This window comes from Pseudorasbora parva, chromosome 14, assembly GCF_024679245.1.
Source record: "Pseudorasbora parva isolate DD20220531a chromosome 14, ASM2467924v1, whole genome shotgun sequence".
Taxonomy (NCBI): Eukaryota; Metazoa; Chordata; class Actinopteri; order Cypriniformes; family Gobionidae; genus Pseudorasbora; species Pseudorasbora parva.
In genome coordinates this window covers 36,490,167-36,516,386 of record NC_090185.1, presented here as the reverse complement: position 1 = coordinate 36,516,386, position 26,220 = coordinate 36,490,167, and the positions used below count along the sequence as shown (strand labels likewise).

The 26,220-nt window shown below is 38.3% G+C and overlaps 2 protein-coding genes across 2 annotated transcripts in view; both read right to left on the bottom strand.

The window, feature by feature from the left end:
• Positions 1-217: 217 nt before the first annotated feature.
• Positions 218-18,270, bottom strand: senp5 (SUMO specific peptidase 5). The gene is made up of 10 exons (XM_067416327.1): positions 18,084-18,270; positions 14,331-15,109; positions 13,875-13,980; positions 10,086-10,233; positions 9,841-9,888; positions 6,021-6,098; positions 5,552-5,689; positions 4,400-4,483; positions 4,255-4,305; positions 218-1,306 (listed from the first exon to the last, which is right to left on the bottom strand). The coding sequence occupies exons 2-10, from the start codon at positions 14,995-14,997 to the stop codon at positions 1,172-1,174; spliced, it is 1,455 nt and encodes a 484-aa protein (XP_067272428.1). The 5' UTR covers positions 14,998-15,109; positions 18,084-18,270; the 3' UTR covers positions 218-1,171.
• A 743-nt stretch (positions 18,271-19,013) lies between these two features.
• The window catches only part of anos1b (anosmin 1b), a 157,504-nt gene continuing 150,297 nt past the window's right edge, over positions 19,014-26,220 (bottom strand). Inside the window, exons 13-14 of the mRNA XM_067416333.1 lie at positions 23,433-23,574; positions 19,014-20,140 (exon numbers count right to left, since the gene is read on the bottom strand). Of these exons, the coding sequence (XP_067272434.1) occupies positions 23,434-23,574 (141 nt within the window). The 3' untranslated portion in view covers positions 19,014-20,140; position 23,433. The remainder of the gene's footprint in view (positions 20,141-23,432; positions 23,575-26,220) is intronic.

Genomic DNA, 26,220 nt, shown 5'->3' with positions numbered 1-26,220 from the left:
GTACCAAACTGCATCACAAGGTAGAAAAATGCTCCTCACACACAACTAAGGATGATGATGACTCGCAACAATCAACATTCGGATGTTTTGCTTGGCCTTCAGCGTTCGTTTGAAACGATGACAGAACAGCGGATTTCTTCAGATCAGTCTTCACCATTAAGAAAAAGGAAAGAGTATAAATAAAAAGCAGAAACCTGCAGCTTTCACTGCAACAAACTGTGCTCATTGAAAATGACCTTTAACTGACTTCAATTAATGACAAATCTACATGCTACAAGAACCATTTTAACTGCTGACCCATTTTAGAAAAACAACGGAAAGTGCTCAGAAGTGAGAGAACAGCAGTTTGCAACAAAACGGTCAAATAATGCCAGGGTTTACAGCAAGCAGCCTGATATTAAGCATCAATCCTGTGGCTTTGCCATTAAAAACCACGGAAGATCTGGGAACTTAGAACATAATTTGAAGTTGATCAAATGTTAACAAAGCAAAATCTGGTCCAGGACTTCAGGTATCGCCACAAACTTTGTTTTCAAGTTACAAGCTTGACTGTACAAGTAGAATCCCCATGTTTTACAGTACATTCATTAAAAGCCTTTATAAAAGCTTCTTGTACCCCCCTAACAATGGCGTGACATTTATAATCTATAAAAGTCCTTCAAGTTTCATGCTGCAAAGCAAAAACTATTTTCTTTACAAAAAGAAACCTGATAGAAACATGTAGTCTGTGTCATGGCTGTGATACAAGATGAAAAGATGAATGGCAATAAATGAAATTTAAAATAAGTTTACAAAACAAAAAAATATCCACACGCTTGTGATTTGTGAGGTCTGGAAACGTGGTTGCCAGTAAACGTTTTCTCCCCTGCTGAGGATTTACTCGTTTGTTTCTGAACAGCCACCTTGTTCTCTGAGAGGCAGTCACAGCCTTCCTAAATTCAAGGTTGAGGACACTGGGAAAAAGGCATATCTGAACCGCCGATGTCAAGCGAAGAGGTAAACGCAACCTGAAAGAAAAACTCCAGCAAGACTTTCCACTGTTTGGACAGGCTTATATATTGGGAATTTCAAGCTTTGCCCGACCAAAACTTTGGATTTCATTGTCTTGCTGTGAGACCTATTCCTGCCTGTTGTGTTCATCGTCCAAACACGAGTCTATGAGTCCTCAAATCTATGTGGCTTTGTCTTGGTTTGAACAGTCAGACAGTCTGCAGTCACAGAGCTCTCTGTAGATCCTCTTGCGGACTCGTGGCATGTCCTCTTGAGTGAACAGCAGCGGCTTCATGAACGCCAGGCACTTGCAGTACTGCAAAAGGAAAAATGCTTCAGTTTGATGATAATATGGGGGCTTATACTATGTGGAGTCATTTTATAATATATATATATACATATACACACGTTAACAAAACCCCCTCAACAACAACAGGGAATCTCTCTTGCCACGAGTTATTACCCATATATACACATCTTTATATCTATCTTTTAGGCTGCATCCAAAAATCGCATACTTCCCTACTATACAGTAAAACAGTATGTGACAAAAGTAATATGTCTGAATACACAGTAAGCAAAAAGTACCAGATGTCCTACAACTTCTGACGCAAGATGACATCATGACTTAGCGTAAACAAACATAATTCTAAAGTCAAGTGGCGTGTTATCTGTACGCATTTTCAGCTATCCATGTGTATGTCTACGCCGAAACTAACCATTGTGTGTGTGTGTGTGTGTGTGTGTGTGTGTGTGTGTGTGTGTGTGTGTGTGTGTGTGTGTTTGAGATGGGTAGGTTTAGGGGCAGGGGCAGTGTGTGTGTGTGTGTGTTGGGTAGGTTTAGGGGCAGGGGCAGTGGCAGTGTGTGTGTGTGCGCGCGTGTGTGTTTGTATGTGAGATGGATAGGTTTAGGGGCAGTGTGTGTGTGTGTGTGTGTGTGTGTGTGTGTGTGTGTTGGTTAGGTTTAGGGGGAGGGGCAGTGTGTGCGATGGGTAGTTAGGGGCAGGGGCAGTGTGTGTGTGTGTGTGTGTGTGTGTGTGTGTGTGTGTGTGTGTGTGTGTGTGTGTGTTGGTTAGGTTTAGGGGGAGGGGCAGTGTGTGCGATGGGTAGGTTTAGGGGTAGGGGCAGTGTGTGTGTGCGTCTGTGTGTGTGAGATGGGTAGGTTTAGGTTTAGGGGTAGGGGCAGTGTGTGTGTGTGTGAGATGGGTAGGTTTAGGGGCAGGGGCAGTGTGTGTGTGTGTGTGTGTGTTGGGTAGGTTTAGGGGCAGAGACAGTGTGTGTGCGTGTGTGTTTGTGTGTTGGGAAGGTTTAGGAGTATATGGTATAATAAAGACAACATGTTGAATGTAGTACATCTGGATTACATGCATACTACACACATTCATACTATATAAAGCATAATTTTTACCGCTCGCAAAATAAGTACCTACTTTTAAGTAAGTATATGATTTCAGACTTAGGCTTCTCAGCACTTACACAATCTCTCATCCACATAGCCATCCATTGTTGTTTTAGCTTGCAGGTGTTTCTGTCTCTTTCGGTTCAAAGTGCCCCTATTATGCTTTTTCGAATGTGTCCTTTCATGTAGTGTGTAACATAGCTGTTTGTGAATGTATAAGTCTGCAAAGTTTTAGAGATCAAAGAATATGACAAATACAGTTATTGTCTCCTAAAGAAAGCATCAAACTGAACTGCTGAAACGAGACCTCAGTACCAGTTTTACACCCTGCTGAGCCTACTTAATAGTGTAATACATTTGCATAAGGCCACCCTATGGTCTCCATTGGCTGCTCGCAAACAACGTCTTCTTTTGTCCCTCAAACACTGTAGTTGTAGCTGAGCTTGTATTAGCCGAGAAGATGCTGTTTTCAGCGCTGCAAATCCACTTTACATGAACTTCAAAAGGATGAGATTGATACCCTCACTATTGTTTCTATTCGTATCACTGTGAATGAAGTGCTGATGAAGATCCAGAGCTGAAATTTCTGTTTCTGACAAGCCTTATAAGTGGTCAACCAATCATAACTGACCAATGACAGCAGAACAGACCAATCACAACAGACTGGGTTTTAGAGAGACTGAATCTTTGAATGAACTGTTCTTAGACTCTGAGAAATTAGGTGATGTGCAATGTATACTATATTGCCAAAAGTTTTGGGACGTCTGCCTGTGCAGGCCAGTCAAGCTCCTCCACACGAAACTCGTTCATTCATGTCTTTATGGACCTTGCTCTGTGTCATGTTGGAACAGGAAGGTCCATCCCCAAACTGTTCCCACAAAGTTGGGAGCATAAAATTGCCCAAAATGTATTGGTATGCTGAAGCATTAAGAGTTCCTTTCACTGGAACTAAGGGGCCAAGCCCAGCCCCTAAAAACAACCCCTCACCATAATCCCCCCTCCATCATACTTTACACTTGGCATAATGCAGTCAGGCAAGTACGTTCTCATGGCAACCGCCAAACCCAAATCCATCGGATTGCCAGACAGAGAAGCTTCTACATGCCTAGGGCTTGATTATATACACCTGTGGCCATGGAAGTGTTTGAACACCTGAATTAAATTATTTGGAGGGATTGGCCATTACTTTTGGCAATATAACTGTTGGCAATATAGTTTATTATGAGAAGATTCAAGTGTTTTTTTGTTTTTTTGGATGCATGTAAACCTACTGTAGGAGACTCCAAACCAAAACCAGAAGCCTTTAAAATAGCATAATATGGGCACTTTAATGAAAATGCAACCTAATACTACCTACCAAGTCATAGTTTTATTTAACAGCATCGGTCCTGGACATTCGTGTCATTCAAACTGACATTTTGAAGCTTGGTTTTTGCATAATTTCTGTCTGTCACCCTTGCATAACAAAGCAGTCCTGCCCACTGATAGCCATGCAAATACATCTACTCGTTTTAGTCGTTTATAGCAAAATCTATAGCACTGCTGCATGGTGTTTATATAACAGCATTACCCTTATATTTATAGTCATTACAAGCACAAGTATTAATTGCTGCTGAATACATGATGTTTACAATCCACATAACTTTTATTATATTATAGCTGTATATTACTGCCATATGGACACTACTATAATAAACTCATCTCTGACTGATAACAGAACACATCCTGTTTGTGTCATTGAAACAAGGATTTTTGGTAAAGCTGCCTTGAAACAATATGTATTGTAAAAAAGAGCTATAGAAACAAACTTGAATTGAATATATATCATGCCACCCAGCTCTAATGTACGCAAACATTTCTTTTACCTCCAAGACAAAAACTCCACAGTCATTGTCGTTCTTCTGCTGTGGAATGGTCTGTAGAGAGCGCAAAAACAAATAAAAATAAAGCTCTTGCTGTGTGTTTATTCAGAACATCAGAAAACGGGTTAATTACGCTCACGCTACAGACCTTGTTGATGACCATCTTCCAGCCTTTCTGAAAGATGGGTAGCTTCTTCTCTTTTGCTTCTGCCAGGATGTATTTCAGGATGTTCTGTAGATAAATTATAAATGTGAGCACTCTCAGAAAAAAAGGTACAGCGGAGGTACAATTTTGTTCCATGGAGAACAAAACGTATAACTGTACCTTAAAGGTACAAAATTGTTTCTTATGATACAATTATACCATTGTTTTCCTTAGAGCAGGGTAGACAAGTTCGGTCCTAATGAGACGCCGTCCTGCAGAGTTTGGCTCCAACCCTGAAAGACGTCTATAGAAGCTCTTGCTGAGAATTAAAGGTGGGGTGATTGTTATTTCAAAACCGTTTTAGAAAAAGGACTCGGGCCGAGTGGAATAACAAACTTGTAGACAATCAGCAGGTAAAAGGCGTGTCTACTATTGATGGTGAGAAGAGCGCTCGCTCTCGCTCTGTGCACGTCATTATTCAAAACACACGACGGACACGGACACGACGGTTACTAGATATAGCACTTACCCCACCTTTAACTGATGTTTAGATGTTGATGTTTTATTTATAATGTTTGGTCAACATTATGGAGATCATTGTTTCCTTTAGTTGGGCAGTTTGATTCTTGGCTTTTTATGTGAGTTTGTGGTTTTTGTTACAGTGTTAACAAAACACATAATCTGTTCATATCAAAAGAAGCAAATAAACAATCAATAAACAAACAATGTATCATGAAGAAAAATGTTTGACTAAATTCATCACTGACTAAAATTGTTAATAAATACTTTCTTGTCACAGATCAGACATTCTGAATTTTGATTTTTAAAAACATTCTTCATGGGGAAAAAGTTTAGAAGCACACAGATATCAAGAATCAGCACATGAATCTCAACAATGTAGACATGCTTAATGCTGCAATGCATGCTGGGAGCCACACGTTTTATACTGGGGTGGCTTAAAAGGGTTGGAGCTAAACTCTGGAGGATATCAAATCTCTAGGACTTCTTGAACTTGCCTACCCCTAAAATAGAGGTACAAAAACATACCCTTAAGTGTACCACCCCAGTGACGGCCACTTGTACCTTAAAAGGTAAATTTTGTACTTTTCTTGAGAGTGAGGATTTAATTTTAAATTGCTCTGCAAAAGCACTCACATCCACAGCAAACTTGAACAGGATGCCCTGCGAGTCGTAGAAGTTGATGTTCTGCTTGGAGACGTCCACGGTTATGAGTGACCAGTGGATCTCCAGGTGAAGAGGAATCAGAATCAATGTCTTAGAAAACAGATCAACCTGAAGACATCAAGACAGAAGACATTAGCCACTCCACCATTCTGTGTGCCAGGAATAGTGACACAATACACATATTCTTTAGAAAAAAAAACTATTAGACAAAATAAAATAATTTTTTTGTCCATGCAAAGAAAGTGAATAGACACCAATGTTGTTTGGTTTCCAATGTTTATTAAAATATCTTTGTGTTCCTCAACAGAAAGAAAGCCTTCGGGTTTGGAACGACATATGGGTGAGAAAATGATGACAGCTTTTCATTTTTGGGTGAATTAACCCTTTAAGCACCTGAGATTCAATCTATATGTAATGTTTTGCATGCTGTGACATTTACCTTTTTGGTCCACCGTCTCACTCCTTCATAACCTTTTGCTACAAACTGTCGGTAAAAAAAACTGTTGAAGAAATGAACCTAGAAAAGGACAGATAAAATAATATGCAACATTAGAGCTACACCACTACAAATTCAAAAGGGAAATGAAGAAAAAATAGTTTTTTCCAAACATACAGAAACTTCAGAAGCCAAGCATCGTTACTGTTGTATTATTCTGCATTTATTTTGCCAGTAATGTGTCGCCTCTAGAAAACTTGCCAGTATTAATCTATTCATTTCAATATGAGTATAATTTTTGCACGAGGGTAAAAGATTGACGATTGACTGACGTCATTCCACTACCTCATCAGTCAGTTAAATAACTGCTCTTGGTCACTTGTCACTTTAATCAGACTTAACAAGATATTTTAGATATATAAGTTGCACTAAAAACTTCACTGCACTGTTGTTCACTTCATTGATTTGCACTATATCTGTTATTTGCCTTGCGCTGCTTTATTTAACTCTATTTTTAATTTTATGATATGTCTTTTTTATCATTCCCTTATTGTATAGTTGTACCTACATTTTATATTTGATCTAGTTATTTTTTAGGCTTTAATGTGAATGTTATCTGTATGCACCGGGGTCTGAGAGTAACGCAATTTTGATTCTCTGTATGTATGTACTGTAGATGTGGAAATTAACAATAAAGCAGACTTGAACTTGAACTTGAAGATTTCCCCATGCAGATTTCAAAACAAGCACGAAAACGAAATTTCGCTCGGTTTGAAAATGGTGTTCTGTACTTATACACTACATGACTAAACGCACCTTTAGACTTTGCAATATTTAAGCAATATCACACTGTCAATTGTGCTGCTGAATATCAGTTGTAGACTCAGGGCTCACAGCCAAACTGATATTCAGAACAGCAGCACGACTGTGAGTTAATGTTGCTTTTATAAACATGAGTAATTTACATTTAAGACAATATTGTCAGCTACTTTGGCAATATTTGCTCCATCAATAGAAAATACGTTGTATGTCTCAGACTAACACACTAATGGTGTTTTATTCCTGAATAACTCTGCGTTTTTGATTGAATCGGGCGAGCGAATGATTCAATAGGCCTTATCATACACCCGGTGCAGTGCGACGCAAGTGTTTTTAGCTCGTTTCAGTCCGACGCAGTTATCATTTTCATGTCCAGGGCCATGTTGCTTAAATATCAAATGCACTCACACTTATTTGTTCACCGTCTGAAAACCAGGTGTGTTCAGGCGCATTGTTGGCTCGTTGCTTTTTTTAAGGAACTGAAAACGATTGTGCCATTGACCGACAAAAACCTGCTCTTATCTTAAGTCAATAACGCAGTATTTTTTGTGTTAGTGTTAGTAATATGCAGCTATAGACCCTTTTACTGTTTGTATACAATGATGACGTAGCAACGTATGCGCGCGCATTTTGGCAACAAACTGTGGCGAGAATCAGCAGCATGTCAAGCTACGTGAGCGGATTAAGCAACACAAACCGAGAAAGTTATTTTAAAAAGTTGACTTTATCAAATGGTATTCGGCTACCAGATCCGTGTACTATAGTGGAGTGGATAGAAGACGTTAGCAGATGGCCAGATATAACTTAGTGGTCGGATATATACGTATTTAGTTGAGAAACCGAGCGTGTACACCCGAGACAAGCATATAAATCACTGGATGCTTATGAATACGTTGTCTGTGGGCATGTACAGAATGTCCAATACAATTTTCTACATTTATTCTTATTCTTCACACAGACATACATTTATCATTTTCCTTACATTTTATGTTATTGATTCGTGTCGACACTTCTGTTTAAAGTTTAATTTTGTAATGCTATAGTACTTTAATAGCAACTATATTGCTTGCATACATTTCTCAGATGGTTATTTTGCAATTAAACTATTAATAAAATCATTACAAATGAAATTGATAAATACTGTGATTATTGATATGATAATCTGGGGGTGGGGGGTACATTATGCACACCAGTGGCAGCCAATGTTGGGAGGTTTATTATAAATAATTAAGTTTCAAGTGCAGTAAATGTTTTACAAATGATTTTTTTTATGCGAGCATTTTTATTTCCTCGTTCCAATCAATGCATTTAATCGCCTGCGTACCGCCGGTTCTTCTGAAACGGCCGTGATCCTGTCAGAATTCTATAAAACTTAAGCCCATTGGTGGAATAGCGATTAGTGCAACCAAAAACACAACAGCCAGATGCTGGGAATACATTTTGATGCTGGGAAACCGTTTTGATAAACTTTCGGAGTTGCTCACACGTTAGAACCACTAGGGAACAACACCACTTCCGTTGCCAAAATGCGCGCGCAACTCTTTGATCACGTGGGCTGTAAAAGGGTCTATAGGCGGGTGCACAACACACACACACACTGCTTATAAAACACACAGGGACATGCAGCAGCACACAAACATTTTACAATATTAAAAAATAAAAGGATTTCTCTCTGGGGAAGCGTTCAGTCTTTCCGCTCGCAAACTCCGGCATGTAAATAGTAAATCTGCCATTGTGCGAGCGCAACTGGCTATTAAAGGGAATGGAAGATGAGACACTGATTAGTTTATTGCACGTTATGCCCAAAACACACCCATGACTCCTTAAGAGACGAGTTACAATCCTTTTGGACCATGGCGCGCAGACTGTTTTTTCCCCTGTTAAACTAGCAAAAGTGGATTCGGGGACACACCTGCACCGCGAGCTTCAGACCATGAGCTCAGGTCGGTAAAATAGAGCCTTTGTTACGACTCAGACTCAATCATAATACACAAAAGGTCAATGCCGCAATGTTGTATCTGATGAAAATGTGTAAACACAATAGGGCTGGGTGATTTTAAAGGTCCCGTTCTTCACGATTCCATCTTTCAACTTTAGTTAGTGTGTAATGTTGCTGTTAGAGCATAAATAATACCTGTAAAATTATAAAGCTCAAAGTTCAATGCCAAGCGAGATTTTTTATTTAACAGAAGTTCCCTTTCAAGGCCTACAGCGAACGGCCGGTTTGGACTACACCCCTGCACTTCCTGATGTAATGACGTCACTAGAACCTTGACGAACCCTCCGCCCACAAGAGCACACAAAATAGGGGGCGTGGTCTCGTTGCTCTCTCACGTGGACATTCAGCGCTTGAATCTCCCCGTTATGGTAAGAGGCAGGACCTTTCCGGGCAAAGTGCGCTAAGCTGCTGTCCAATCACAACACGGGAAGCGCTGGCCCAATCAGAACTCGCTACGTGTTTCTGAAGGAGGGACTTCATAGCACAAGGAAATCATCAGGCCGTTTTTAGGACAGAGGAAACAGCGCAGTACAGATAAGTCAATTGTGTGAAAAATACTGTTTTTTTACACGCGAAACATGAACTCATGTTATATTGCAGACTGTAACCACAATCAAAGCTGTAAACACAATCAAAGCTTCGAAAACACGCAAAGAACGGGACCTTTAAGAAATATTTTATCGATAATCACTATAAAAAATTCTGCAACATCTTATCTGATTATATTGTCCAACCACCAGAACTCGGTTTTCTCACCATGTTCAGTTTGCCTGAACTTTTTGTAATTATAGCCTATAACTCTGTTAGCTTTACTTAATTATTAAAAATGTAAAGGTTAGTTTTACCATTAGTTTCTAACAGAAAATATTAGTTTTCCTGTTGTTAATGATGTCCTTCTTTAACTTTTTTACAAAAAAGTGAAGTTTGTAACTGTATGAAATGTAGTGTGATAAACATGATAATCAAGAAATAAAGTGCATTAGGGAAACTCATTAATGCTTTTACCTTATGGTTTGTAGCTTCCATGATCAATTCTCCATACATGTTGATCACCTGCAAAAACCCACAGAACAAATCCTAGTCCAGCAGATGTGCAAATGCATTTTAGAAGTGAAAAAGGTCGCACCTCAACAATTATTTGCGCTTGATCAAATGCTCCCAAATAAATGTTGAGGTTGCACAGATTCAATTTAGTTTGCAAAATGGTCGCGGTTTCGAGCCTTGTATAAGTACAGATTTTTAAAGCCTACCTGATCATTGACCCAGTTTTGGTCATCAAGGGTTGAAAGGTCATCTAAGGTCAAAGTGTGCTTGTTGTAGGTCACTTGGAAGAAATGCATAGGAGCACAGGCCAGACCAGCCCTGTACTTGGCCACTTCTGCGGTTATCAGCTTCATCCTGAAGGAATATACAGAATATAAAGTGAACCCTAAACATTTTCATAAGGGATCAGATGGAGAACAAATTGGTGTTTTATTAATGTTTAAGAATCAGTGGAGCCACAAACCCCATGTTCTTAGAAATGCAAAATATATAGTTTATCTAATATAATCTGAAATTAACATTTCATGAGAGATAGCTCGATTTTAACACAACAAATCAACATTTTCCCAGATTGTTGACGGTATTCATCAAGCTCAACCATATAATCTTGCTACTAAAGCTTGTATTCTTACATTCATTGGAAATACAGCGAGTAAAATAAGTATTTGAACACCCTGCTATTTTGCAAAATAGCAGGGTGGTTAAATACTTATTTTCCTCACTGTATACACTACCATTCAAAAGTTGGATGTCGATAAGATTTTTGTGTTTTTAACAGAAGTGTCTAAAGCTCTACAAGGCTCCATTTATTAAAAATACAGTAAAAAAATATTATTGCAGTTTTAAAGAACTGTTTTTTATGGGAGCAGGGTAAATGCACCTATTAAGTTCAAGTACCCATTAAGCACACTACTATCTTTGAGATCAGATTATAAAAATAAAATAATAATTTATCGCCCTACTTGATGTCTTAACCAATGGATGTGTTTGTTACTATATACCTCTTTAAATGTCAAGCTAATCCGACCACTGCACACTGAGTTATGGGTATCCATGTGTTCACACTGCCTGGCAGCCATTTTGAAAGCTTTCTAAAAACTTTCACCAAAAGAGTAGCCTTTTAAATGTGCATATTTTTTTAGATGTTTAAGCTTTTTTTTGGATAAGTATTACTTCTCATAGCAAAATTGAGAGATTAATGTTCAGACTTTTGCATATTATAACCTGGAACCTGGATGAGGAAAATAATTAGTTTGATCCAAAAGATAGTTTTAGCAACATAGTGCAGATGCTACAGAACATTGTTAGCTTACTAGCTGTATAAGATTGTGTGCTACACTAATATATTACTGCACATGCATTATTTTACTTTTAAATCAATTTTATTATAAATGTACAGTTTATTGATACCCTGTGGTTTTACACTTCTATAATTTTTAAAGGTGCCCTAGAATGAAAAATTGAATTAACCTTGCCATAGTGAAATAATGGAGTTGAGTCTCAAACATCATTGCCTCCTACTTCTTATGTAAATCTCGTGCATAAGAAACACCACAGAAAAAAAAGTGCTTCTCAACATAAGGCCAACTGTGAAGCAAGCGTTGGGGATCATTTATATGCACGCCCCTAACATTTGCATCTGTCCAAACATGTTCATTGTCAGGCGGAACCGAACCATTAGGACTGCAGGTAAACAAGACACTTGAGGATAGCAAAAACGGCTCTCATGACACGTCATGTTCCAGGCTGTGCAGGGGGCGTCAAAATCGTTTGTTTGTTCGGCCCATTTCAAGCAAGCTTTTTTCAGCGTCTTAAACTGAAGAAAGAGGCAACTGTATTTCCTGCAAGCAGTAAGTAGCGATTTATCCCCTTATTTGCTGTTTAAACAATTTCTGATTAAATTGAAAGTTTCTTAGAGAGACCGCATTGTCTAGATAACGCAAGATGCTGGTACAGTAACAATAAAATACTCCAAGCAGAACATCTCAAATGGAGATTGCTGAAATGCAGCTTACTTGTTTATTGGTGTTTTCAGATCGTCCGTGCGCGAGAGAGAGCTTGCGTGCGTATGGTTGCCAGATTGGAGATTGTTTAGGTAAAAACCAGAGTGTGTACGGGTTTCTTTTTACAGAAAAGCTCTGTTTGGGGATTTAATTACTGAAATCTGGCAACCACACGAACGCGAGCTCTTTCTCGTGGGCGGATGATCTGAAAACGCCAATAAACAAGTAAGCTGCATTTTATCAATCTCCATTTGAGATGTTCTGCTTGGTCTGTGTTGTGTCAGGACGGTCAGGACTCACGAGCAGCTTCACTGAACTGCTGAAATAAGCCAATCAGAGCAGAGCTCAACATTAATATTCATGACTCTTCCAAATAAGGCAAAAACAGAGCATTACATCCTAGGGACAATTTATTTCAAGCTGTTTATAGCTGTTTATATTAAAATATTATGTAAATACTTTATAAACAGACTTTAAATATTAACTGATGGTTGTCTTGAGCTTCATGGGAATATGTGTGTGACGGGACAAACAAGTAATTATTAATCACAGGCACAGCCAGACTTTTATACATCTCACTTGAAATGCTTTTGTCATTTAAAATAAAATATTATTGTGTGAGAGATTAATATTGTATTTTAACACAACTTCTTATACTTAAACCAATACCCTGTGCACTAAAATGTCTCAATGTAGAGGTGAGCTTAATAGGTATGTTTACCCTATTTTAAAATGTAATTTATTCCTGTGGTCAAAGCTGAATTTCCAGCATCATTACTCCAGTCTTCAGTGTCACATGATCCTTGTTGAAGAAACATTTATGATTATTTTCAATGTTGATATTCATTTTTTGTGGAAACTGTGATCCTTTTATATACTTATATATGTATACATTTGATTTCAATTAAATGCATCCCTACTGATTTTTTTTTTTTTTTTTACTTACTCCAGACTTAGGTATTATTGAAAAAAAAACTTCCCAAATTTTGGTAAAAGGTTTTTGTAATGAACTGCAAAGCTCAAACCAAATACATGTGAATTATAACATTTCGTTCGACCTCCTGTGGTTTTTCTAAAGGCTATAAAAAAAATTATTGAAAATAAATCACATAAATTCGACTTTGTACCCTATTTGTGGAAAGTGCCAGTAATGGGCATTAAAGGTGCATCAAATTAGTTTGATGACGACAAGTTTGAGCGCAGCATCTTGGGAAAAGAGTCAGGATAGGACTCGGGCAGAAATCATGTTGATGGATGCGGTTATTAACGTTACTGTAGTGTAAAGCAGAGCAGGACCGAGTGTTGTGGAGCTGAGCACAGCCGCTGGAGCGATTGTTAAACAAACACACTTTTACACAGCGAGTACCGGGACTTTTATTATGACGGGTCAAATCGCCGGCGCCATTTCTGCTTTTCCAGCCATGAGTATGAGGTAACACTACTCTGTTTATCATATTAGATACATTTAAATGTGCTTAAAATTATGTTATGACATTACTCTGTGCATTTTCTTGCCGTCTGTTGTGACACTTGTTCGCACTGCTAAGGCAAGGCAAGTTTATTTGTATAGCACATTTCATACCCTATGGCAATTCAAAGTGCTTTACATAGAAATGAATTAAAACAGTGGTAATAAATGCACGAGAAAAAATAAAACCATATTCTTTTTTAGTCTTAGCACTCTATACCATAGAGTGCTAAGAGTAAAGTGCTTCTGCCAAATAAAACCCGAAACCGAGGGTAGCGCAGATATGACGCAATTGACAGGCGACTCCCTCAGACGCTATGCTGAAACGTCCCGGGTCCGTGGTTAAAATAGCAATTTTCTCACAATTTACAAATAGTTGGCCACATTTGGGATATTGTAGGTACTCAACTGAACAAAATATATAACACTGGCCTAGTGGTTTTTGGATATTTTACTGCTAAAATACTACCTTTAACATTGTCTATGTGAAAAAACTCCCCAGATGAATTAGGGATTGAACTTGCCAGTCATTTAGATCCGACTGAAAGATCTTATTTAGGTGATCGAGCACATCAGTCTCACTTAACGGGGTGAAGCTTCCATATTTCCCATAGAACTGCTCAAGGAATTCTGGGGAGAGAAAAAAAGCATGTTCAGGAAACAACAAACAACACCATGTTGGGACACTAAAATTATGATCCAAGTTATTAAACTAAATATACAAATAAAATGTATGAAATAGGTTTTATTTAATTCTATAAACTATAATACTGATCTGCCAACATTGTCGTTATATGATAAATTAAAATAAGCTGATAACATCACTGTTTTCTCCAGTACGACTTTACAGCCAAATCTAATTTTGTTGCAGTATTGTCCTGTTTAACACTGTGAAGCTGCTTTAAAACAATCGCCCTTGTAAAAGCACTATATAAATAAAGTTGACTGATTGATTGTCATTATTCAAGTCATCAAACTACCATGAATGCACTCGATGATGCCCTCCGTTGTGAACTCAGCAGGAGGCGGTGCAGACGCCTCGGTGGAGTCACTGATGTCCCCCGCGAGGGGTTTGCAGTAGTGGTGGTCCCAGGAAGCCTTAATTACATTAGCGCACGAGATGGGCGGCTCAGTTTCCATCGCATCATTGTGAACGGAAACGTCCGGCTCTGCACTGGTCAAGGAAGAATCTGAGGGTTTCTTCGTTAAGTCGCTCGGTATTTCAGAACCGCTCAGCTCTTTGGTGTCACTGGGATGCGTGCATTCGGGATGAACACTGTTCTCCAAGCCGTTCACCAAGACCGTGCTTTCACTCGCACTCTCGGTTTGGGAAAAGTCTGACTTCCCTCTGGGAGACGTTGCCTCCTCCATTTCAGACACAGTCCCTGCGTCCACAGCGTCCAAAGTTACGATCCCGGATGTGCTCACCACCTCCTCCGCGGCCACTTCTTCTTGGCTCACCATGGATTTTTTCTTGCGGCCACGTTTCTTGGAGAGCTGGTCGTGTCCTGGCGCGTGGGGCTTGCCGTTGGGCCCGCAGCAGTCGCACGTTTTCGGCACCCGTTTCCTTCTGGAGCGTCCATTTTCAGGCATCTCCCCTGAGCCGGATTTTGCCCGATTGGAGCTGTTCGGTGCCGGGACCCTCATCGCAAACTCTACCCCATTCCTCCCGGGATCCTCGCCACACTCTTTAGCAAGATTCCACCATCGGGAGTTTGGATCTTGAAACTGGAAATCTTGGCCGTTTGGATGCACTTTTCTAATTTTTGTACGTTTAAAGGGAACAAAGAGTAAAACAATCTTAGTGACTTGAGATGAATATTATGAACAGTGTATAACTGCAGTATTTTGCAGAAGCATAAACAGTATTGTGTGGCTAACAGTGCCTGCCATTAAAGGGTTAGTTCACCCATTGGTCATTAATTCCTTGCCCTCAAGACCGTTTATCTTCAGAACACAAATTAATATATTTTTGATGAAATCCGAGAGCTCTCTGACCCCCCCAAGGACAGCAATTTAATAACACTTTCAAGGTAGTAAAGACATTGTTAAAACAGTCCATGTGACTCCAGTGGTTCAACCTTAATGTTATGAAGCGATGAGAATACTTTTTGTGTGCAAAAACAAACCAAAATAACGACTTAATTCAACAATCTCTTCTCATCTGTGTCAGTCTCTTATGCGTGGTTAATACAGTGCAGAGCTTCCGAGTTCTACGTCAGAACGGCGGCTCACCATTGAGCGTTGACCAATGGCAGGCCGCCGTTCTGAAGTAGTGCTTCGAAGCTCTGCACTGTATTTACCCCATCAACAGCGTAAAGGCTTGTACACACCGGGATGAATATCACATGACGCGCTTATCACCAGTGTTTTTCCGAGATGTTTTTCAGCATGTCTGGGGTGTTCAAACCCAAGCGATTTTCACTGGCAATGTGCCATTCAAATTAAAAAAAATCACTCCCTGACAATAGATGGCGCTTATTGAAAAGTCTTATTTGAGCTGCGATTCCTCTCCATAACAGCTCCCTCTTATCAATATTTTTGTAGTCACTGTGGCATTTGTCATACAACTCGTTGTGTTTAGACACCAACGAGACCAGCATATCTACATTCATCTTTCCTCATCACATCTTCTTTTTCACCAATGTGTGCTTGGCAAGACAGTTCTGTGCTTGAGCACCACCAAGTCATGTTTTACTGTAACTACAGCAGCTCCAGGCACGTGAACAAAAGCGCCGACCTCATTGGTTGGCCAGTTTTTAATGCGCCATGTCAAAATAAAAAAACGAACCCACTGTTTTTTTATTTTATTTTTAAAATGCCACTTTTACACCTGCCGTTTTACGCTTTGGTGTGCACACTCACATTGACGCCCTTTGTTTAGTCATGAGGCATTAAGCGTCTGCGATAAACGCGCGTGAAAACCGTCCCAGTGTGAACAGGCCTTAAAGGAACACACCACCATTTTTAGAAAAAGGGCTTATTCAAATTCTTTCCTACATTTAGATATGTGAGCAAATGCATTTTTGTTTCAGTGCATGCATGGTTTTAGTTTGGCAGGGTGGCCACTAGCTTAGCTTAGCATAATGAATGGATTCCTATGTTGCCAGCTAGCATGTCCCTAGTGAAAGTGATTTTTGCCCACATTTCTAAATGTAGCAAAGAAGTTAGATAAGCCCTTTTTCTAAAAAAGGTGGAGTGTTCCTTCAAGAGACTGACACAGACAAGAAGAAATTGTTGAATTAAGTCGTCTTTTATTTTGCGCACAAAAAGTATCATTGTCACTTTATAACATTAAAGGGATAGTTCACCCAAAAATGAAAATTAGCCCATGATTTACTCACCCTCAAGTCATTCTAGGTGTGCATGAATTTCTTCTTTCAAAGGAATACAATCATTACATTGAGTTATATTAAAAAATGTCCTGGCTCTTCCGAGCTTTATTATGTCAGTGAATGGCTGTTTCTGTTTTAAAGTCCATAAAAGTGCATCTATTCATCATAAAAGTGCTCCACATGGCTCCGGAAGGTTAATAAAGGCCTTCTGAAGCAAGCGATTTGTTTGTGTGAGAATATATCCATATTTACAACCATATTTTCTTGTGTGCACAAGAGACTGGCGTGCCAGCGCATAGATGCCGTTTTATGGACTTTAAAACAGAAACAGCCATTCTAAAGCATGAAAAAGCCAGGACATTTTTTAATATAACTCTATTGTATTTGTCTGAAATAATTATGTCATATACACCTAGGATGGCTTAAGGGTGAGTAAATCTAATTTGCATTTTTGGGTGAACTATCCCTTTAAGTTTGAACCACTAGTGTCACATGGACTATTTTAACGATGTTTTAATACCTTCTGGAACTTGGAAGTGTTAATTAAATAGCTGTCTATGGAGGGGTCCGAGAGCTCTCATATTTCATCAAAAATATCTTAATGTGTGTTCAGAAGATGAACGAAGGTTTGGAACAACATGAGGGCGAGAAATACATTTTTGAGTGAACTAACCCTTTAACTTTAGCAAACCAAATGTGTCCAACTCTGCTGAACAGTAATTTAATAATCTATTAAATATTTCTTATAATGTATCCTTAGTCTATTAAGTAAGACAATTAGTAAATAATTTTGATGGCTTATTTCCGCAGATTCTGTTTACATGTTTCTTCGTGGAGTGCTGGGTGAGAAAAACTCAGTATTTTTGTTTTATTCTTTCGCAAAAGCAGATTCTTTATCGCATTTGGCTGTCAATGTCTGCATGTTGTTAAAGGTAATCGCATTGGGGCTATACTGTCGTACAGAATGACCACCATATTCATAACCATTAAATATTAACATGGTGCATGTTATAAAAAACATGTTTTATCGATGCTTTCATATGGTAAAACGTTGCGCGTTCGACAAAAAACGTGATATATGCTATAAATGATTATAATAATCTTGTATCGTGGTATTTATATGTCATGTCAGTCAAATCCACGGATCGCAGACATCCACAGAATGACTTCCTTAAGAATATGAGAAAAACATGATTTTAATTTTCTGAAACTACAATACGCATGCATAAAAGTCATAAGACACAATGCCCTCGTCGAGATCAAAGGCATAAATAATCTGAGATAATGATAATCAATGATTCAGATCAGATCATTTATTTATCAAACAAAACCACCAGGTCTATCTTTTGAAACACTCGCACACAAAAGGGCGCAGACATCTGTGATTCACAGCCTCACCGTGTGTCCGCCTCAATGATGAAGTGTGCAGGACCTTTAAGGCAGTGCGAATAAATTCCAATCAATATTCCACTATCAATGATATCGATAAAAGTGAGGGTTATCAGGCGTTGTTATGGTCGCAGAGCGATCGCGGCGCACGTCGATGACGTCACACGCTGCGTTTGGCGACATCTAGCGGGAAGGAGACGCAGAGTCGCTGACTGAATCCGAAATCGTCCCCCAAACCCTCATTTACTATTCCCTATCCCTAATTCAGTCCACTAATATAGTTCAATTGAAGGATTGAATGAAAACGAGTGCGTGATGTCGGATAGCCGGTGTGTGTGTGTGTAGGCTGCATCGGCTCACACTCGTTATGTCGGTGCAATTATGGGACTGAATGATTGCATTCAGTAATGTCCACTATGGTCTCAGACACCACTACAAATTGCTATCCCCTTAAATAATGCCCTATTTGAGGGTATAGGGGTCGATTTCGGCTTCAGCCTTAATGCTTTGTTTTCTTTCTGGCCAGCATCACACAAGTAGCCCACATGTCAAAAATCAAAACTTAAGAAACGGCCAGTGTAATTTTTTACATTTTTAAATTTACTTTTAAAAGTTACAGCAAAATATCTGAGTTACTTTTTCACATCTTTCACAGCTCCCCTCTACCCATATTGAGAAAAATTGAGAGTAAGTGCAAAGGCGTGTGAGTATTATTCATATAGCCTAGGCCTAGCTAGCTAATCTATGGAAAAAAATTAAGAGACCACTTGACATTGATTTCTCAGTGGTCTCTTAATTTTTTTTTCCGGAGCTGTATAACATTTCATTGTGCTATGCTACATTTGGTCCTATATGCTAAAGAAAACCCAGGCTACATTATAAGCCTAAGAAGATTCCTGCTGATGTTCAGCTCACATTCTCATAATGGACACAAAGGTGTGGAGCTTCAATAGCTTGTTTATTAATAACGACAACAAACCATAGATAATACAACAAATTCAATATTTACAAAAACAGTGTGTTATATTGTACAAAGATACATATTTCAAATGCATGTCTGTAGACATCGGCCTAATTGAAGCAGCAGTATCCACAGCTGTTATAGCTGAGACGTGTGCTGTAAATCAATCTGATCCAGCCTGATATAACTGATACAGTATAAGGCACTGACATATCATAGAAAGTTTACTATTTTACACTGTTCTGCTTGAGATTAATGAATTACATTCATAATAAATTAAATCAGACATGCTGTTGTTAGAAACAGCCCTGTTCAAATCTTGAACTCCAAACAGATGTTGTGTTGAAATTTAAGGTTACACTTTATTTTATGTTGTCATTGTAACAGTGTAGTTATAATTTTAAGTACGGGGTAATATTAATTAACTACATGTACTTAAAGGATAAGATTAGGGTTTGGTTTAGGGTTAAATGCATGCAATCATGCATCATTTATTATTATTATTATTATTATGGTAAGTACATGTAACAAGAACACTGTAAAATAAAGTGTTACCAAATTTAATATATTACATATATTGATGTTTGACATTATTCATGAAACACGCACAGAATTAATTTCTGTGTAAATTAATAAAAAAGTAACTTAAAACAATGCCAGCTTACCTAATAATGGTTTTGCAAACTATTTAGACACAATCATAACGCTTGAGTTTTATGAATGAGGCCCATTGAGTATAAGCACATGAAACTTCTGTATGAAAAAAACATAAATGTCAATAAAATAATATGAGACAACTATATGCAACTACATACTAAATACATCAGTGCTACACATTTGTACATAACAAAAGCATTGTTTGGTTACTCAACATTCATATCAGTACACGGACTGATCTAAACCCTTCCATGTTGCTCCAGTGAACATGCTGGTCTGGTGGGAGTGGCCTCCAAACACAATCAATCTCCATGACAACAGAGAACGGCTGGGAGAATCTGGAGTTTGATAGCATTGTCTCTGTGATGATTTTACATTTAGTCATTTAGCAGATGCATGGGTCCAAATGAGGAACATCACAAGCACTTCATGCATGAGTAGCTTGATTCTGTAAAAAAAGAAAGAATAAAAAAAGTGAATATTATTAGCCATTGCTGTGTAGTGAGCTTCAGCGAATACTGACTGTAATTTGGTTCTGTTTTACCGTCAAAGCTACTGTATGATCTCAAAAGTTACACAGACTTGTATTTTAGACAGTTTTTATTACTTTTTGCCCTTTTTAGAGCTTGAAAGTATGGGAGATACTTTTGAAGATTTATTTTTATTTTTATGGTATAACATTCTTAAATATGATATAGTATTGTAAAAGTCAAAATAATAAGGTGAAAGTCAAAATGAACGTACAAAGAGATATTAAATACTATAAAATAAAGTCAAAATGATGACATTGATGAAATTATGAGATTAAAGTCAAATTTATTAGCTATATAAAGTCAGGCATGTCATATTAAGTGTCAATTTTTTTAAAATCCCAATTCTGATTTAGGCTATGCATGGACACGGTCCATGTCCTGGTTAAAATTGCTTATTTCTCTGGATTTAAACATTCTTGGAAACATTTGGGATAATGTAAGTACACAAGTCAACAAAATAACATTGTTCTAGTGTTTTTTTTAATTATATTTTAATCCAAAAATCCTTACATATTGTGCCTTTAACCCTGTTTATTGTCCATTGACTACTATTAGTTTGCCACTCATGGATTTATCATCCCCAATTGTGTAAACATTAAGCCTCCCAGTCAACATCTAAACATGAGAGCATCTGCTCAGATCTGTCAATCTCTTTCAGCTCTTATAGACTGTATAGCAGGCTGAGAGTTTGGGCCTGGCTACTGTAGAGGCAGGAGGCGCAACATGTGAAAGGGTGTTTGCAAACAAGGTTGTTTAAAAATTAGGGCTGTCAATCGATTAAAATGTTTAATCGTGATTAATCGCATATTGTCATGAGTTAACTCGCTAAGTTTGTAATACTCTAATCAACATGGGTATGGACAAATATGCATGCTTTATGCAAATATATGTTTATTATTAGTGAAACCAAACTCAGAGGATGAAGACTATGTGTATCAAAGGTCACAGATGTTTTTTCAAAGAACTAGTTCATGTCTCTTAAGCCCAAGCTTAAAAATTCAGAACAAGCAGTTATTTCTCTCAATTTAAGAATATAAATAAAGTGAGTTTTTACACTCGCAGTTTAATTAAAAAAAGGGCACAGTTCGTATGAAAAATTGCTAACTGTGAAAGCTGTAATGCGGACCTGGGAGTGCAGCAGCACCACACCACATACCTTGAGGAGGTCCATATTCCACGAGCAGGAATATAGTGTGGTCCCTTTAAGAGATGCGCGTTCTCTATTGAATTGCCGGTATTTTGTGCGTGCGCCAAACTGTGCCGCGATTCACACGAACAATGTGAGAAACACAGACTTGGGAGCGCTCTTGTTCAGAGAAGAATGTGGATTTTAGCCGATTGTAATCTATTTAATAAGTTCAATAAAACACATGTACTGTAAGTGGTGTGATTGTGTTAATGACCTTGGACAGTGCGCTCGGACTGCAGAGAATGTGCTTAGTGAAAAAACTGACTTTTCTTTCGACCTGGAGTCTAAAAAGTTATAAGCAGAAAATATGGTAGCTTGTAGGCTATAACTGCACTTGTTTCAGAGTAATGTTATTGTTAAAGGTCCACTGAAGTGCCTTGAAACGCAGCGCATTATTCAATGTGTTGACGTAATTTCCCCTGAAACAGCTTCAGCTGTTAGCAGCTCCTCCCCTTTTTTGAAACAGCCAATAGCGTTTATATATATATATAATATACAGTTTGACTAGAGCGCAAGAGCGGACCTTCCTGTTTGGTAAAGCCAGTTTCCTCTAACACTGTTAACCATCATAATCTCCTCCATATCGCTTTTATCAATCAAATGGGTCGATATGTTTGTTGTCTGCGCCGACTCGCGCATATGATCCACGCTGCGCTCTCGTGTCTATAGTCTAAATTTAGACCTGAGCCGTTGGGGTTAAATTAAATTAAATTAAAAATTAAAATTAAAGCATATTTACACTGAATGGTTTCCTATCACATATATAGTGTGCTATGTGCCTTTCACCATAGAAATTAGTAAATGTGTGTAAACAACAGACCAATTTCAGCCGCAGCTTCAGCAGTGTAGGGGGCGGGCTTTACATTCTACAGAGCATTTTGATTGGACAGAACATTTGACGAGAAAGTGAAGTCTGCGATGATTCGTTTTAACGGAAGGGGGAGACTGTAAATTTTGAATGCTTATATCTTTTAAAGGCAAATTTTGTCATCAACATACCAGCTTATTCATAACTTTAAGGCTAACACAGTCATACTAAAAGCTAAACAACTTAAATTTTGATTTCAGTGGACCTTTAACTCTTTCTTTCCCTATAAATGTTTGCTGCTGCATCCTTTACGTCTATGGCTTATCTCAATTTCTCCAACTAGGGGCTAACTTAGGCCACAGATCAAACAGAAAATGTGCGCTGCGTTAATTGCGCGTTAAAGGTACACTATGCAACCTTCCGTCCACTGGAGGGCAGCTATTCAAAATAAAGCCGTAGTTTGATGTCGCAAAGTTTGAGCGCAGCATCTTGGGAAATGTGGTCTTCACCTCACAGCCGGTGGGAAATAGGACTCGGGCAGAAATCACGTTCATGCATGCGGTTATTAACGTTACTGTAGTGTGAAGCAGAGCAGGGCCGAGTGTTGTGGAGCTGAGCACGGCAGCTGGAGCGATTGTTATACAAACACACTGCTTGCAAATATACCGGGACTTTTATTATGACGGATCACAGTCGCCGGGCGCCTGCACTGATTCGCTCTTCCGGTTATGATTTTGAGGTAAGGCAGCTCTGTTTATCATATTAGATACATTTAAGTGTGTTTAAAACTATGTTATGACGTTACTCTGTGCGTTCACTTGTTCTCACTGCTAAGAGTAAAGCGCTCCTGCCAAATAAAATCCGAAACCGAGGGTAGTGCAGATATGACACGATTGACAGGCGACTCCCTCAAACGCAATGCTGAAACGTCCCGGTTCTCAGTTAAAATAGCAATTTTCTCACAATTTACAAATAGTTGGAAACATCTGGGATATTGTAGGTACTCAACCGAACAAAATATATAACACCGGCCTAGTGGATTTTGGATATTTTACTGCAAAAATACTACATAGTATTTCAATAAAATTAGTGCTGTTAAAATGAATTTGCATTAACACGTTAATTTTGACAGCCCTATCAAAAATGTTATAAATTCTGATAGGTACACCAAGTGTTGTGTTATTGTGGTGCTGACAGGTGTGATCTGTACCTCAGAGGAGTGTGCCGTTCAGATGAGGAGTGTGGAGCGTTTTGGCCACCAGCGGGCCACTTCCTGCTTCAGACAGAACCTGCACCTCCACTCGGTACACACTCTCAGGCTGGAGCGAGTCTACAGTGAGCCACAGCTGATCCTGAGGACACAACATTCACAGATCAATGCAATCGCTGCAATAAAACCTTTCCTACACTGTAAACCCTAATGTTGTCTTTACTTAAACAAATCAAGTAAACTTGACTAAATATTACTAGTTTAGTCTAAAAACTCAGTCATATAAGTTAGTATAACTTATTAACCTACAAAATGCATAAACTTAAGATTTCAAGTTGTATGAACTCAAAATCATAAATAATTAAAATAGCTCACTCTGGTCTTGCTTTGATGTGATTGGCCATGCAAGGAGTTCTGTCTGGCAACAAGAGAACTAATTCACTGATTGGAGGACATTTCCAAAAGGCGGTCCTTTTCGCCTCACCTGTTGCTTGTTGCTGATTCAAATTAAGGTGGAGACTTTTTCATTGTGTGCAATCTTAAATTCGGTAAGTAAAAATTTGTAAGTTACTAAACCTAACAATAATACGTGAACTAACTTATAACCAGATTGACTTTATTTCTGTTTTAATGAAAATAATAGTTTTGTTGGAAGTCACCATGATGGAGATAAGTGTTTGCTTTAGTTGGGCTCTTGACAAATGATAAAGTAATATTAGTGTTTCTCTGGCTGCTTTGTGTTTGTGAGACACTTATGTTAAGTAACAAAAAGCCAAGAGAAAATATCATCAAGTGGTGTTGTTTATTCATTGATGATGATAATAACATCATCAAGTATAGGCAGAATTCCTGATCTTGTGCAGAGTCCAATGCTTTGGATGTCAAAGCAGTTATTAATAGTTTTGAAATATTAATAATACTAGAATCTTCACTATTGTGCTAATATATATATATTTTTTTTAATGTGTACAAAATGTTTAAATCTATGGCATTAGTTGGACACATACACACATCACTAATCTGCGTATGAATCTCTACAATGGTGACAAAACTTTTTACAATGGTGAAAAAATCTGATAAACAAAATCAAATCTGAACATAAAACAAGCTACAAAAACATCAGAACAAAACAGCAAAAGTAACAGCAAATAGTAAGAATTCAAAGAAAATGTGTCATAATTCAGACGCATAATTTATTCATGCTGCAATGCATGTTGGGACCAATGGGGAAGTTTTGATTGGTTGTACCCAGCATGGTGTACTGAACTGGTGTAGCAAGTTTGGTGAACTTAACAATTTAAGTACAGTGAAAGTGAGCACCAAGTTAAGTAAACTTAAATATTCAAGTTTTAGGAGACTCCATTACTCAATTGAATTGAGGGAATCACTTTCCTCAAATCATTTGAGTATTCTCAACTTATTAGGGTTTACAGTGTATTTCAACACTGAAAAAAGACAAAAACATACATTGTCCAATTTATTTTATCGTATTACTTGCGATCAACGCAACAAAATTGTGTTTTTTTTTCTTAAACGTAATTTCTTTGCTTTTGATTAATGTAATTCTCTTAAATGTGCAGTCTACTAGATTACATTATTTGGAGTGAATGTGAACCAATCAAGTACTTGAACATGATTTTTGCTGAAACTGTAGGTCCCAGCAAGCTTTGCTTGGGACTTGACGAGACGAGTAAAATTGTTGAACTTAAGTGTTATTTTGTGTGTTTTTTGGGGAAAAATTAGATAAGGGGGAGACTTTATATTGTTAAATAGTGTTTAATGTTTAATTATGTTGGAATAATTAGAACCATTTAAATTATACTGGGTTACCGTTAAAGAGCATTTAATAGTTTTTGCTGACTAAAAGATTGAAAGTTAGTTAGAACAGCCGTATAGTCAAGTGACTACAAAAATATACACACAAAAAAAAAAAAAGTGATTTGATTAAAAAAGCAGAGTCTCAAGCCCCCATGCACACCACTGCTGTTAGGGAACCATATTAAAATAATTTTAAGACTACTCAAATAAGTTACTTAAAGCTACACTGTGTGATATTTTCCCCCATCTAGCGGTGTAAAGGTATATGACCATCCAGTGAATATTAGTTTCTCAATTCTGATTTCGTTTTAACTCCTGGCCGATTTAGTCCAAGATTAACATGGCAATCCCCCTCTTCACATTCAACACGGTGTCATCGAGTGTTAAAACGCGAAAGGCGAAGCTTGAATTTACGGGTATGTCCCTCTTTGGCTAATGAACATTAAAGATGGAGGGGCAACATGGCGACCAGCATTCGAACCATAGACAGTAAAAGAAATGAACAGAGCTATCCCATTGACTTCAACGGCGGAAAGTGAGGTCAGTAAGGAGCACTCACTTCCTGATGGCTGAGCGAACTGCTCAGGCTCAGACTGAGCTTGAGGATGTAGATGTGACGTGAGCCTCCTGTCTGACAGTTGGAGGTCTTCTAGAAGTTGCGGAAAGTGAAATCTGAATCATGTTGTTTAAATATTTTCTCCCGTTGCTTTTGGCTCACTATGGGCTTCTCCCCATTCTTCCCCCTTGACTTTATCAGACTTTATGTCTCCACGTCCCCCGACTGCCTCATAGACAGTAAAAGATTGCCTGCGAGCGTCTCCTGTGCAACAGAGTCGCGTTGGTTATGACACAATCGTTAGCCTATTTTTACAAAAACAGCTTCTGCGGGGCGATAGTGTAAGATACAAGGTAACGGAGCCTTTTATGCATTGTCGTGTTACTTTAGAAATAAAAAATGGACAAATGGAGT

Coding starts and splice junctions, on each gene's coding strand:
- senp5 (XM_067416327.1), bottom strand. CDS start 14,997: ATGAGGGTCCCGGCACCGAACAGCTCCAATCGGGCAAAATCCGGCTCA. Junction 13,981..14,330: donor CATCATCGAGTGCATTCATG/GTAGTTTGATGA, acceptor TTCTCTCCCCAG/AATTCCTTGAGCAGTTCTAT. Junction 9,889..10,085: donor AAAACTGGGTCAATGATCAG/GTAGGCTTTAAA, acceptor GGGTTTTTGCAG/GTGATCAACATGTATGGAGA.